The 13,389-nt window shown below is 41.5% G+C and overlaps 1 protein-coding gene across 5 annotated transcripts in view; it reads left to right on the top strand.

Moving 5' to 3' along the window:
- KIAA0753 overlaps nucleotides 1-13,389 on the top strand; it is a 60,493-nt gene that overhangs the window by 29,926 nt on the left and 17,178 nt on the right. For all 5 annotated transcript variants that reach the window (XM_081161384.1, XM_081161385.1, XM_081161383.1 and 2 more), the window contains exons 8-13: nucleotides 2,767-2,996; nucleotides 4,262-4,428; nucleotides 6,031-6,150; nucleotides 7,751-7,840; nucleotides 9,172-9,250; nucleotides 10,302-10,385. In XM_081161384.1, the coding sequence (XP_081017510.1) occupies nucleotides 2,767-2,996; nucleotides 4,262-4,428; nucleotides 6,031-6,150; nucleotides 7,751-7,840; nucleotides 9,172-9,250; nucleotides 10,302-10,385 (770 nt within the window). The remainder of the gene's footprint in view (nucleotides 1-2,766; nucleotides 2,997-4,261; nucleotides 4,429-6,030; nucleotides 6,151-7,750; nucleotides 7,841-9,171; nucleotides 9,251-10,301; nucleotides 10,386-13,389) is intronic.

A 13,389-nucleotide genomic window follows, 5' to 3' on the forward strand; every position in this document is an offset into this window, starting at 1 on the left:
TTTGTGTTTTGCTATGTATATAATCATATCATTGGTTTCTTTCCTCCTCCCCAATCTTTATTTCTTTTTCTTCTGTACTTTCTAGTTTTATTTACTGATCTGTAAATGACTGGTATAAAGGTATGTTAAAATCTCTTTTGATACTTGAGACTTTCTTAATTCCTTATGTATTTTTATTCATTTTTGTTTTGTGTATTTTGAAATTGTATTGTTAGATGCATAAGAGTTCTTGGCTGTTAAATCTTTTGGGTGGATTTTATATGTTATATTATAAAATGTTTCTCTTTGTCGTTTTTAATGTGATTCACTTTATGTTTTGTTTGGTTTGGTATTAATGTTGTCTCATCTACCTAACTTGTTGGACATTTACTTAGAATAACAGTTTTCATTCCTTTCTGCTCTGTCTTCCTTTGATGTTTTATTTCAAGAAAGTTGCTTGTGAATAGTTTATCGTTGGTGTTTTTAATGCAGTTGTATAGTTCTTTTTATTCAATCTACTTAGATTTACTGGGACTAATGATACATTTGAACTACTTTCTACCTTATGTTTTTCATTTGTCATGGGGTTTCCCCTTTGTTGTGATTTATTATATTAATAAAGTTTTTGTTGTTTCATTTTGTTTCCTCTACTGATTTGAAAGTTGTGTATCAGTTTGGTTTTCATTTGATTTGTTCTCAGTCTGCCGCTAACTCTGTGGCATCCAGTAACTTAATGCGCCAGCTCTAACATGAACGTGACAAACCTGGGTTCTTGGTAGACAGTTACTGACTACAATGTGATACTTTCTTCATCGCCCGGAGTTAGAGCTAGTAAAGCATCTGCCTTTGCCGGCCTTTCCCTTCAGGACAAGTGTCATGTCTCTTTGCCGTTATATCCCTTATATAGCTCAGTGTCTGAAACACAGCTAGGCACTTAGAGAGAGATGGTATACCTCATTGTTTTAATTTGGATATCTTTGACTCCTGGTGATCATCTGTTCACGTTTTTATTGACAGTTCATCTTTTCTCTCTAAATTGCTTGTTTCTGTCCTTAGTCTGTTTCTCTGTTGGATTATTTGTTTTTCTCAAAGATCTGTGGATGTTCTTTATATATTTTGCGTATTAATCCTATGTTAATTATTTGCGTTACAGATCTCTACTCCCAGACTCTGGCTGTGTGTAGACTTCATGGTGTCTTTTTGTCAGAAGGAAGTTGTAGCTTGGTCTAATTACTTTCAAATATATTAATATTATATTTGAGTTTAAGAAAGCCTTTTCTGTCCTGATATAATCATATTCTCCCTATATTTTATTCTAAAAGCTTAAAGTTTTTCTTTCACATTTAGGTCTTTGTTCCATTTAGAATTTAAATGTTCTGTGTGAGGCGAGGATCCAGTTTTAGTTTGCTACCTGTGGGTGTGAGTAGTCTCAGCACTATTGAGCACAGTTCACACTCACAGAGTTCCACGCCGCCTTTGCCACATCCATTTTGCATCACTGGTTTCTGCCTGTTCCTTCGTCACTCCCGCATCCCCTGATTGTACAGCTTCCTCATGAGCACTGTATCTCTGGTGGAACATGTCCCCCCACCACCCCGCCCCGCACTTTGTTACTGTGCTTCACAGTTATTTGGGCGGTCCTGGGGTGTTACTCTTCACAAGAATATTGGGGTCAGCCTGTTTAGATCCACACAAAAAAGTCTGTTGGGATTTTAATTGAATTTGCATGACAGTTATAGATCACTTTGGGGGGAACTGAAATCTTTACGGTATTCTTTTCATTCATGAAAATAACTTACTCATACCTTCTTTCTTTCACGTTTTTTAAAAGTATCTTTGAACTTTTTCTGTAAAACTCTTAGGTATCTTTCGTGAGATTTCTTCCTAAGTGCCTTATAGTTTTTGTTGCCAAAGAGAATAGAATATTTTTGTTATGTATTCTCTAATAATTTTGAAATGTGGGAATGATACTGATTTTTTATATGTTTTTCTTCTTTTAGCCAGAAACCTTGCTGAACCCTCTTCTTAGTTGTAATTGTTTGTCTGTAGATTCTCTTGATTTTCTATATAGAAAGCATTATCTCATCTTCAAAAAAGGGACTTTATTTTCTTTCCCATTGCAGGCTGAATGTCATGTATGGACTTCAGACTCTATTCTGTATCAAATGAGGAGCCATCAAAAGCTTTGAGAAGTGACGTTTAAATATTTACTGACTCTTTCTTTTAATCGTCACCCGAGGATATGCTTACTGATTTTAGAGAGGGCAGGGGGCGAGAGAGAGAAACATCAACATGAGAGAGAACATCGATTGGTTACCTTCTGTACGTGCCCCAATCGGGGATCGATCCTGCAACGTTTCAGTCTGTGGGACGACACTGAGCCACACCAGCCAGGGCATTGTTTACAGTTTAGGAAAGACAGTTTTGGTAGCCAGGTGAAGGTGTGTTTGAAGATAAAGAAGGGGTCATTTAGGAGATGCTGTTATCACTGTCACAGGGTATTGCAGGCCTGACGTAGGGTAGACACAGAAGGGAAGGAAGGGCAGAGATAAGTGCAAGAGATAATCTAGAATCGGTCAAAGGGACCAGGTGGATGAGTGCATGGAGGAGGTGAGAGTGAGGGAGTCAACCATGGCACCTGGATTCCTGCTTGTGGAGGGCAGTAGGAGTCATAGGGTAAGGAGTAACTATGTCAGCAAGGAGCTTATCTGTCTATAGATAATCATTCTCTCCCACTTGGTTTGAATAACATTTCCCGCAGTTTTTCCTTTTGAAATCTCCATATAGATAAGTATCAACCTGATGAAGAGCTGCCAATGACCCCGAGGTTGGAGAAGGAGCTTGATGTGTTCCATGCGGATATCCTTCCAGAAGAAGCTCCATCTCTTCTAGACCAAAATGCAAGCTTCAAGGAAGAGGCAGCCCTGGCAAAAACAAAAGCAGTGGGGAAAAAGCCTGTGCCTGAAAACGTGCCATTTAGGAAGAAAGATGCTCTGGCATCGGCAACTCCCCCACAAGTATGAAATCACTCCTTTCTTTCAGCCCTTTTGTTTTAACCCTATACTGTCCAGCGATGCGTGATGCGTAGGCTAGTAAGGTGGAGCCAGGATTGGAGTTCTTAGGGGTTTGAATGCCAGAGGCCTTGAGTTCAACTATCTAAATTAAGCTGACTTAGCTGAGCTCTAGGTTATTTTTATTTTTTAACAAAAATAGCAATTTTTAATGTTGTTGCTAAGACAGGGTAGTCTCTCCTGTCCTGGTTTGCTAATATCCTAACTTATTTGATACCAAGGTCCTAATCAGGCAGGCTATTTTAATATTTAGGTTTTTCTGCTTCTGATTTGGAAGCATGAAATTCAAGGGGATTAAGATTTGGTTCCTCCTAAAGATAAATATTGATAAATAATAACTACTCAATACTAAAAGGCATCCTAGGGTGAGTACTTTCTAATACGGCTTTGGAAGCCAGCTGGCTCGAAACTACATTATATTTTAAGCTTCTGTTTGGAATTTAACTTATGGTCCAACCAGTGGAGAATGGCCAGAAGACCACCTCCTAGTCTAAATACCCTTGATGGTTACTGCCATTTAATGGTGCTGTTCAGAAGCTTCTATAGTGAACCCATGTATTATCCGGTGACCCCAGAAACAGAGATCAGCAGTTACCACCAGTCACTGCAGATCATGGATTTGGATCAAGACTTTCTTTCCAAACAGACTCTTTTGGGGTCGCTGGGAAGTCAGAATTGAGCCTGTGTGAATGAGCTTGGTGCTCCTCTTCAGGGAGAGCCTCATTTTCTATAACATTTAATACAGCCTGAATCATCCTGTTCAGATGGCATTTGCCTTTCTCCCTTCCTCATCATACTCTCCTGTATTAGCCCATTCAGCCTTCTAGAAACTGGTGAAGAAATGATCTCCCATTTTACAGATGTGAAACCTGAGGCTCAGAGAAGTTAAATATTGTGACCAAGAATGTTTTACAGTTTAACGTCCTTTTTTTCTGTTTGTTTGTTTAATTAGGAAAACATATAGAAATATATTTATATATTATATATATCAAAAGATGGCAAAGCTAGGGATTCCAATTTTATACCTCCCTCCAACCCCATCAGCATTGTTTTAGTGTAATTTACACCCTCCCCCAAATTTCCACCACAGTGCTTTCCAGTTAGGTTTTTGCTGAATGGATACATGAATAGCATTGGGGCACTGGAAGCTTCAGTAATCAGAGTTTTTTTGATATCCATTTGGCTTTATAATTCATATTTCTCTCTTACAGGGACTTCACAAAGCTGAAAAAAGTAGACCAACCCAATCTCACAGCAAAAGTAGGTTGCATCAGACAACAGTTTCATCCAGATTAAAAATAAACCAACAGCCTATGAAAGACACAAGGGCTCCATGGATACCTCCAAACCCCACATCCCCACCAGCATCTCCTAAATGGTACGTAAAAATTCAAGGGACCATTTGAGTATGTGATTTTATTTTTCCTCCACAGGTTAAAGGTTACCTATTGTTTAGAGCAAATAAAGCAGCAGCCTTAGTTCCCATTAAGAAACTATTAAAAGCTTTTTAGGGTGAATGATACTTGGAAAGTTTTTGCCTAAAAGCCTGTTGGTTCCTTTTTCCTACCTGACTATGGGTAGTGTAACCTACATGGACAACCCCAGCACCTTGTGGACATGAGTCATTGTATGGAGGCTCCTAGGCTTTTTCTTTCTTGTCTCTTCACCCAATCAATTCTAGTTACATGAGGCCAGGAACTGTGCCCTCCCTGTATCTGAAGGTTCATGCCTAGCACAGCGCCTGACACTTATTATATCTTAGTAGGCATTCAGTAGATCTTTGCTGGGTGCGTGAATATTTTAAAGTAATTCTGATTCCAGATAATTATGAATTCTTTGGGGAATTGGTTAAAGGGTAGCTTGTTTACCATGGGACAGTAGTTCTTGAAAGCACAATGGGAAGGACCAGGGGGTAGGACAGTGAAAGGAAGACAGCAAAAATGGAATACTGTGGGGAGCAGATGAGTCAGAAGTTAGGTGCCTCAAGGGGTCTGTCTTTTGGGAGGCTGGCAGAAGACAGGGTAAGTAGCTTGGTAGAATGGATTCCCCTAAGGCTGAATGATTCTGAATGGATGGTTCTGCTTATCCACCAACCCTCCCTTTAAAGGCGGAGAAGCGGTGTCTAGAGAATTTAATGTCTTGCTAGTAGAGCAGATCTGGGATTAATAAAAGGTCTTCTGATTTCATAATGTGCTTTTTCATTTTTATTTCTCTCTAAATTCTGTATTTTACTTATATGTTAGTATAGAGATGTGAGTTCAGTTGGTAAACATCAATTAATTGAAGTTTATATTGCAACCAAATATATAGTGCATTGTCTTCTCAAGCGTATGTTGGTGGGTGAGGGAGGGGAGTGGATAAGGCTTCCAGGCTCAAGGTGCTATATTAGGCCTTATAAAGGTAAAGGGTTGCTTCATAATATGGAATGTAATTAGTGACCCAAATCTGTATATTATAACAGGATTATGTTGAAGTTTACCCATTCTTCTGTAATTGACACTTTTTTTTCATTTAAAATAGTGATTGGCCCTGGCCAGTGTGACGCAGTGGTTAGAGTGTTGTCCTGCGCACCGAAAGGTCGCGGGTTTGATTCCCAGTCAAGGGCACGTCCCTGGCCCGGGCAGGTGCGGGAGGCACCCAATTGATGTCTCTCTCTCACATTGACGTTTCTCTTTCTCCCCCTCCTTTCTTCCACTCTTCTCTGGAAATCAATGGAAAAAATATCCTTGGGTGAGTGTTAACAAAGTAAATAAATAAAATAGTGATTGCTTCTGTGAAGCAAAAGGAGAACTTCTTTCCTTCGATGCTGAGCCTGAGTCCTGGAGGATCTCACTCCTGTTTACATTCAGCTCCTATGTCAGGTCCCGTGCTGGAGATCACTGTTTACTTTATGCTTTTATCTTTTCTGAGTTGGCACTTTTCAATGTGCCATTGGACGTGGAGTGAACAATTGCAGAGAGATACATTCCATTCCTTGCAGTGCTGCCTGGCTGAAGGTGAAATCTAGCCCCAGAGATGCCACGAAAGAGCAGTCTGTTGAGCAGGAAGGTGCCCAAGAGGAAAATCAGCTGAGAGGTGCTGCTGAGCACGAAGCAGCTAGGTTTGTGCTATTTCCAGATCTTTGGCAGTGTAAGGGCCCCTTTCACATGGATTCTAAACTGAACTTTCTTCTCTTCCCTGTGTATAAAGTGGTTATTTAAAATGTAAATTATTAACATTTTCTGTCAAACTGTACAGCTTAGACATTGAACCCCTTTTTTATTCCTTCTTAAGAATTATGTGTGTCAGGTGCATTACATGTGTTAACTCTCTTGATCGTTGTAACTGTATAGAGTAGATACTGAGGTGATCACCCCCATTTTCCAAGTGAAGCACCTGAAGCAAGAGGTGTTAAGTAACTTACCCATGGTCACACTTTAGTCAGTGACCAAAGCCGGACTTGAACCCAGGCAGTCTGCCTGGGGACGGTGTTATTCTGGTTGCTAAGCGCAGCAGGTAGTTTAAGATCTAGGATGGACACTGGAGGAAAAAAGATTAGGAGAGGTAGGTTTGGGAGTCATCTTCTAGGCAGTGTTTGAGTTAGTTACATGAGTAGGTGAGATCTCCAAGGGAGGAAGCTGGAAACAGAATTTGGTTGTGGGTCAGGATTGAGCTTCGAATAGCGGGGAACCAGCGGAAGAGCATCACACAGTAAGGAGAGGAGAGCAGGATAATGTGAGGCAGCCAGAACGGAGGGCTCCGGCGAGGACATCCTGCTTGTTGGACAAATTTCTAAGCTTGCCTGTGCCCTGGCCTTGGGCAGTTTGGTGGCACCTTTGGACTTTGTCCAACAATAATATTTGTAAATGTGTAAGTAAAATATACAATTATAAAAATATTTTTAAAAACTATATGTGTGTCGGTTGTCTACTGACAGTTTTGTATATGGTACAGATGTGAGCACCATGGAGACTGTTCAGAAAGGGCCAAAGAGACAGACCCAGCCCCTGCTTATTTACTGTCGAGAGGGGGGACTTATCATTAGCTGTACTTTAAGATAGAACATGTGCACACGCCAAGAACTAAAGGATTAAGAACAGATTTTAGAAGGGGACAGGATGCTGCAGAGACATAGGATTCGTGGAGGGAGATGGAGAATAAATTAGGACGGAAAGAATAGGCCTTAAATAGGGGGCGATAAGGCAAGAACATTGTGTGTGAGGACAGCAGTGAAAACAGGTCTCTGCTTTCATTTGACTGAAATTGTTCTTGAAATTATGGGAAAGCAGATATGTAAATTTGATAGTATTTACATATCCTAAACTGAAAGAACCAAAGCCCATCCACATACAGTTAGCTTTTCCTTTCTCTTTTATTTGACTTCACTGTGCCCTAGGGCTTTCCTGAGAGTCCATTTCTTTGTCTAAACTTGTAGCTACAGCAACAGCTTTATTTTATAGTTGAACAGGGAATCCTAAGTCCAGTGGTGGCTAGTTTTTTTGAGAATATTCGCTGGCAGTTTTTGTGGCTCTGCACACTGGCTGGGAGTGCTTTTTACCCAGAGCGTTACATGGAGAGCTTTATGGGTCCAGAGAGGTCATTACCTCCTGTGTCCTTCCTGGAGCCAGGATTGGAGCTCCTGACTCCCGGTCTGTTTCCATGGTATTGGCACCTGCGGGTCCAGGCAGAATTGGCCTGACTCTTTTTGTACTGTCTGCTAGACTCGCTTGGCTTGATGCAGAAACTTCCAAAAGATTGAAGGAACTTGGAGAATTAAAAACTGAAGAAATGGACAAAATGCAAAATGAGAGGTAAATACCCATTTCTTAGAGAAAGATAAAGCAGGCCCGTTTTACATCACCTATCTATTTTAATAACTAATTGCAGTTGTTTAAAGGTGTAGTCACACTTTTTATGCTTATTGGCTGTCTGCCTGCTTAGAAGATTTTCATATCACCTAAGAAGCCTATAGTGGAGCCAAGATTGGAGAGCCGGGGAGTCCTGGCTGCTCTGAGGAGAGTTGGGGTGACCGTTTGTACTGTCTTCTAGGCTCTGTTGGCTTGATGCTGAAAGGATTATTGAACTTGAGCTTTATTCTAGGGTCATCTGGGTGGACTGTTTGCTAAGGACCCTCATGCTGGTCTTTAGGTCTCTCCTTTTCGGGGAGGGGGTGGCAGACTGTCCAGAGAAGAGTTCTGATTTTCAGCCTGGAGGTACCTACAGCCACTGCTGTGCTTGGCATCCCTTAGAGAAGAGACCCGTCCAGTGAATGAGCAACCAGACCTCTCACAGAGTTGGAGAGAGCTCCATCTTCTCAAACTGCCTTTGGTTCTTGTCCTCCATACTGAAGCCACCTCCCCGAATACCCCAGGCCTGGGCGTACCTGGTGCTGCCAGTCCCGTGCCTGTGTATGTCAGTAGTGCACGCAGTGTGGGTTTTTGACTTTCCCATTGCTGGCTGATAATTAGCTTTCTCAGGTCAGCTAAGTTAGTATTTTGGCCTGTTTTCCAGCACCATTTTTCTTTCCTTCACTTTCTAGGTTTATGTGTAACTCTATTATTGTGGAATTTAGGTAGGGAACAAAATTAGTTTCACTTTTTCCATCTTCTACCCTCTTTAGTTGTTTAAAGGCAGCCATTAGTCTTTTAAAATGTACTGAAAGCCTGACATACTTCTTAGATGTTTGATGCAGGACCAGCAGTGTTGCATCTGTCTGGGAGCTTGTTGGAAGTATAGAATGTCAAGCTTTAGTCAGACCAACCTAGTCAGAGTCTGCATTTTAACAAGACCCTAGGGGACTCATGTGGCCATTAAAATTAGGGAAGCATTGCCCTGGCCGGGTGGCTCAGTTGGTTGGAATGTTGTCCCATACACCAAAAGGTGGTGGGTTCGATTCCCTATCAGGGCACATACTCAGGTTGCAGGTTTGATCCCCTCACATCCATGTTTCTCTCTCTTTTTCCTCTCCCTCCCTCCCTCTCTTCCTCTCTCCTTTCCTCTGTCTAAAATCAATGGGGAAAAAATTAGAGAAGCATTGTGGGTTTATAAACATTTGATCTTCCTTCACCTGGAGTGGTAAATAAATAGGCAAACTGTGATATTTTCTTGCTTTTGATTTTAATTTTCTTTTATTTCTAAATAGTGTTTCTGCTACCCGGTTAGCAGACAAGGTAGAGAAGGCTGTTCTGGAGCGTTTGAAGCCTCTCCTGGCCAAGGCTCAGGTAATCCACTTCATCTCATTTGCTTGCCTCTTGAAAGTTCTAGAATAAAGAGAGCTGCCACAGAGGTCACACTGACCCTTTGTAGAACTGAGTGTTTGGCAGCTGGAGGCTGCAGTGCTGAGCTGTGCTGCATAGTGTGGGTGCAGTGCTGCGAGGGCCTCTTGTGGGCATCACAACCCACCACACACTGTTGATGTGCCTCCCATTGTGGGCTGGGGATGAAAACAAGGGAGAGAGAGTCCCACTTTTGAGAAAGGTGAAACTTTAGTTTGGGGAATGAGTTTTGATTGCAGTTTCCATTCTTAGTCAAATAGATCTATTGGTGATGTTGTGTTTACTTAACTGCTTTCACCCTAATCCTGTGCTCTTTCACTTCAGAGGTTTGAGATGATTGGCACTATTTTTCCAAAGGAGAGGGATGTTAGGGCAGCTTCTGGCACATGCCAGGGCATTTTTGAAGATGAAGTTGCATACAGCATCACCAACAGGCTGTGCCATCCTCCTGTAAGCAATAAGCTGAATGTTATGGCCAGACCCAGTGGATCCATGTGTAAATAGGAAGAGTCTTTTTGTGTAAATGGATGAGGCCACAGAAGAATATTATCATTGTAAATGGAATGAATGGCATTCTGGGTCCCTGAAAAGGTCACTGAATTTCTGTAGCTCTAGTCTTTAGGAAATGTTGAGTTATTATTATGAGTCCATGGGAATCTCTGGACTATAGAACTGGTAGGGCTCTTAGAGACCAAAACACCCAATCTTCTCATTTTATCAATGAGGAAACTATGGAACCGAGAGGTGGCGTAATTGCATAAAAACACACAGCTACTCTGACAGTGTTTACAAAGTTGAGGGAGGAAAAGGGGCAGAAAGCCAGGATCAACACCTGACATTTATTTTCATGAAGACAGTGCTTTGAATTGCTGCAAAAAGCCTAATGTAGCAAAAGCTGATGAACGGTTCCCCAAAGTTATTCTGTTAGAGAATACGTTTGTGCTAATATGGGTTGTAAATTTCTATAATTCATGAACATGCTTCTCTGTTTTAATAGCGAGCCAATTCTTCTCTGGGAGCAGATACTCATTTGAAGGATCGACCATTGGTAAACACAGCGACAGTGCAGCCTGCAGAGGAGGTGCGTGTGGTATTATTACGTGGTAATGTCTCCGGGTGTAAGGAAAATGATGCACATGTTCCTTTGCAAACACTAGATTATCCTACTCAGGAAGTGGAAGTTATTTTTCATATTTGGCATGTTAATTCTTACAGTGTGTGTTTAGCATTAAGAGTTAGATCCGCCTTGCAAACAGCTCACAGAAATCTCTGGAGTCACAGGTTTTTGTTAGTGGCTCTTTTCCTCTCCTCCTGTTGACAGAATGTGAGTGGACCTTGTGACCCTGAATGTTGATGGCCCTCGGCAGGAGAATGGCTGTCCTCATTTCCTTTCATTCAGCCTAGTTTTGCTCATTACTGGCCTAATTTCCTTTATACTTAGAGCCTAATATTTATTGTTAAGCCAGCATGTTTTGAGTGCCCAATAATGACCAGTATCTGGCCTCACAGAAAGAAAAGATAGCCCAAGAAAGAAATGATAACATTTGAGAGCAGAAACAACATATTTCGTGTTGTCCATCCTCTGGAGGAGCTGTGGGAACGTTCCTGGGGCTGTGAGTGGAAGGTGCCAACTGCATCCACTGAATTTTTGTGCAGCTTGGAAAGAAGTTACTGCTGTATGTGCTCAGAGCAAGTGTGAAGGTTTCAGAGTGAGAAGGAAGTTGGAATGAAGCTCCAGCAGTCCAACGACCTTGGGAACAGGAAGGAAGTAGATTTCAAAAGTCTATCCCTATTATAATTCTTAATCAGTATTTTAGCTGCAGATACTTTCATAAACTTTGTGATTATAAGTTTATCGTTCCAATATTTTGTGACAGAATCTCACGTGAGATGAGGCTTCTAAGCCTGGAAACTGAAAGCCTGCATTTAGCTCTTACAAATCAGGGGTGTTGCAACTTGGTATCCTGTGCAGCAAAGCCACCAAGAGATGCTTTTATCCTAGCAAAAGAACGAGGCTGGTGTCTAATCTGGGGAAGCAATTCCATATGGCATTTTAATAAGAAAGAAAAATGAAGTGATTATAAATGCTGTCCATGAAGTGGACATGTTTGAATATTATTAAGAATAACATTCAATATTCTATGTAAGAATTATACTATAGGCATTAAATACTCTTTAATTTATTGAAGAAGAAAAGTAACTCGATCAGTACTTAGTATTCTGGGCTGCTGTTAAACATCAGGATTGTTGCAAAGAGCTTCCCAAACACACCATCAAGAATCAATGTTTATAGGCCCTTGTGGCCCAGTTGTGCACTGAAAGGTCACCGGTTTGATTCCTGGTCAGGGCAGGTGCCTGGTTTGTGGACTTGATCCCCAGTAGGGGGCGTGCAGGAGGCAGCCTATAGATTTTTCTCTCTCTCCATCCCTCTCTCTCTCTAAAAAAAAAATGAATTAAAAGTCTTCTTTAAAAAGTCAATGTTTATAAATAACTGAATAAAAATGAACAAACAGAAACCTCAGTGAAGAAAAAGAATTATTTTGCTGCGCTGACTGACCAGGGGGCTGCGGGACCATGAACTCAGGTTCTCAGAAGTTGCGTCTCCGAGATGGAGAAGGTGGTTGCTGCACTTCACCAGTAAAATACAGCTCTCAGTGATTTACCCACAGACAGCACGACCTCTGATATCAGGACGGAGCTCTGGAAGGGTACCATTGCAGCATATTTGCCTATTGCTGCTGCTGTTGTCACTCACTGAACTGGCACTTGAAATATATTTTTCCAAAATGTATGAGTTTTTTTAAAATTTAAAGTTATATATGCGCATGACTAAAACTTCAAACAATGCAGAAAGTATAATATAGAAAGTGGAACCTCCCCACAAAGGGATCTCATATGCTGGTTCTGCACCCAGCTTCTTGCTTGGCAATCTCCCCACGTCAGCACACCAAGGCCTTTCAGTCTTTGTTAGCGGCACACGGTGCTGTTGACATTCTGTCCTTTACAGGTGAGGTTCAGCCCACGTACAAACACGTGCAGCTCAGCGAGCTCGACCCCATTACTGGCTTAGTTGTCTCTGGAGTTTTGTGATTTTATCATACTGGTTATTCAACTGATTCTGATTTCTTTAACTTTGATTAACATTGGGTATTTCTTCATATCTTTATTGGCTGTTAATCATTTTCTGTGAATTCTTAAAAGTTTTTTAAAACTGGCTGCGACTGCAACTGCCTTCCTTTGTGTCAGCCACTGTTCTGCGTACGACATGCCAGTGCCTGTGTAATCCTTACAACTTACCTACAGGGTTACTGTTCCCATTTTACAGACAAGAGGCTAAGTAAACTTGCCACCGTTGCAGGCGCATCACTGAGCAGAACCAGGCTGTGGTCCCAGACATGTCTCATTCCAAAGCCTGATAGGATCATTTGCCCAGCAGACATTTTTTTACTCCTCACCCAAGGATATGCTGTCACTGATTTCAGAGACAGCGAGAGGAACTCTGATGTGAGAGAAACATTGGTTGGCTACCTCTGGCTGTGCACCCAGACCAGGGGCCGAACCCACAGCCTGGGCACGTGCCCTGATTGGGAATCAAACCTGCAACCTTTGGGAGCGCGGGACGACGGGCCACCGGTGAGGGCCTGCAGCAGACATCCTTTGCAAAACTTCTTTCAGAGAAGATTATAGACATCTATTATGATCGTATACAGTATAGATGTGTATTAGAATAAGAAAGTACAATGCATATAAAGATGCTGTGCAAATCGTAAAGTGCTTTATGACTGTCAAGAATATAAGGTCAAGAAAGGCTGGTCAAGCTCTCCTGGGTTGTAGGCAGAAAGTCTCAAGCAAAGAAAAGAATTGTGAACTTTGTGATGTCATGAAGCAAAAACATTGACCCAGAAGAGAATAGGTGCATTCTCTGGGGGGTATGTAGCATGTAAAATATTGGATATTCTTCTGAGTGTAGAACAAGGAAGATACTTGCTTTACTTGATTTACCAACTGGCAAAGCAGATAATAATGATACTTTACATTGGGTGCAGGACCTTTTTTCTGCCAAGGGCCATTTGAATATAACATCA

The sequence above is a fragment of the Miniopterus schreibersii genome (assembly GCF_964146895.1).
Source record: "Miniopterus schreibersii genome assembly, chromosome: 16".
Lineage (NCBI taxonomy): Eukaryota > Metazoa > Chordata > Mammalia > Chiroptera > Miniopteridae > Miniopterus > Miniopterus schreibersii.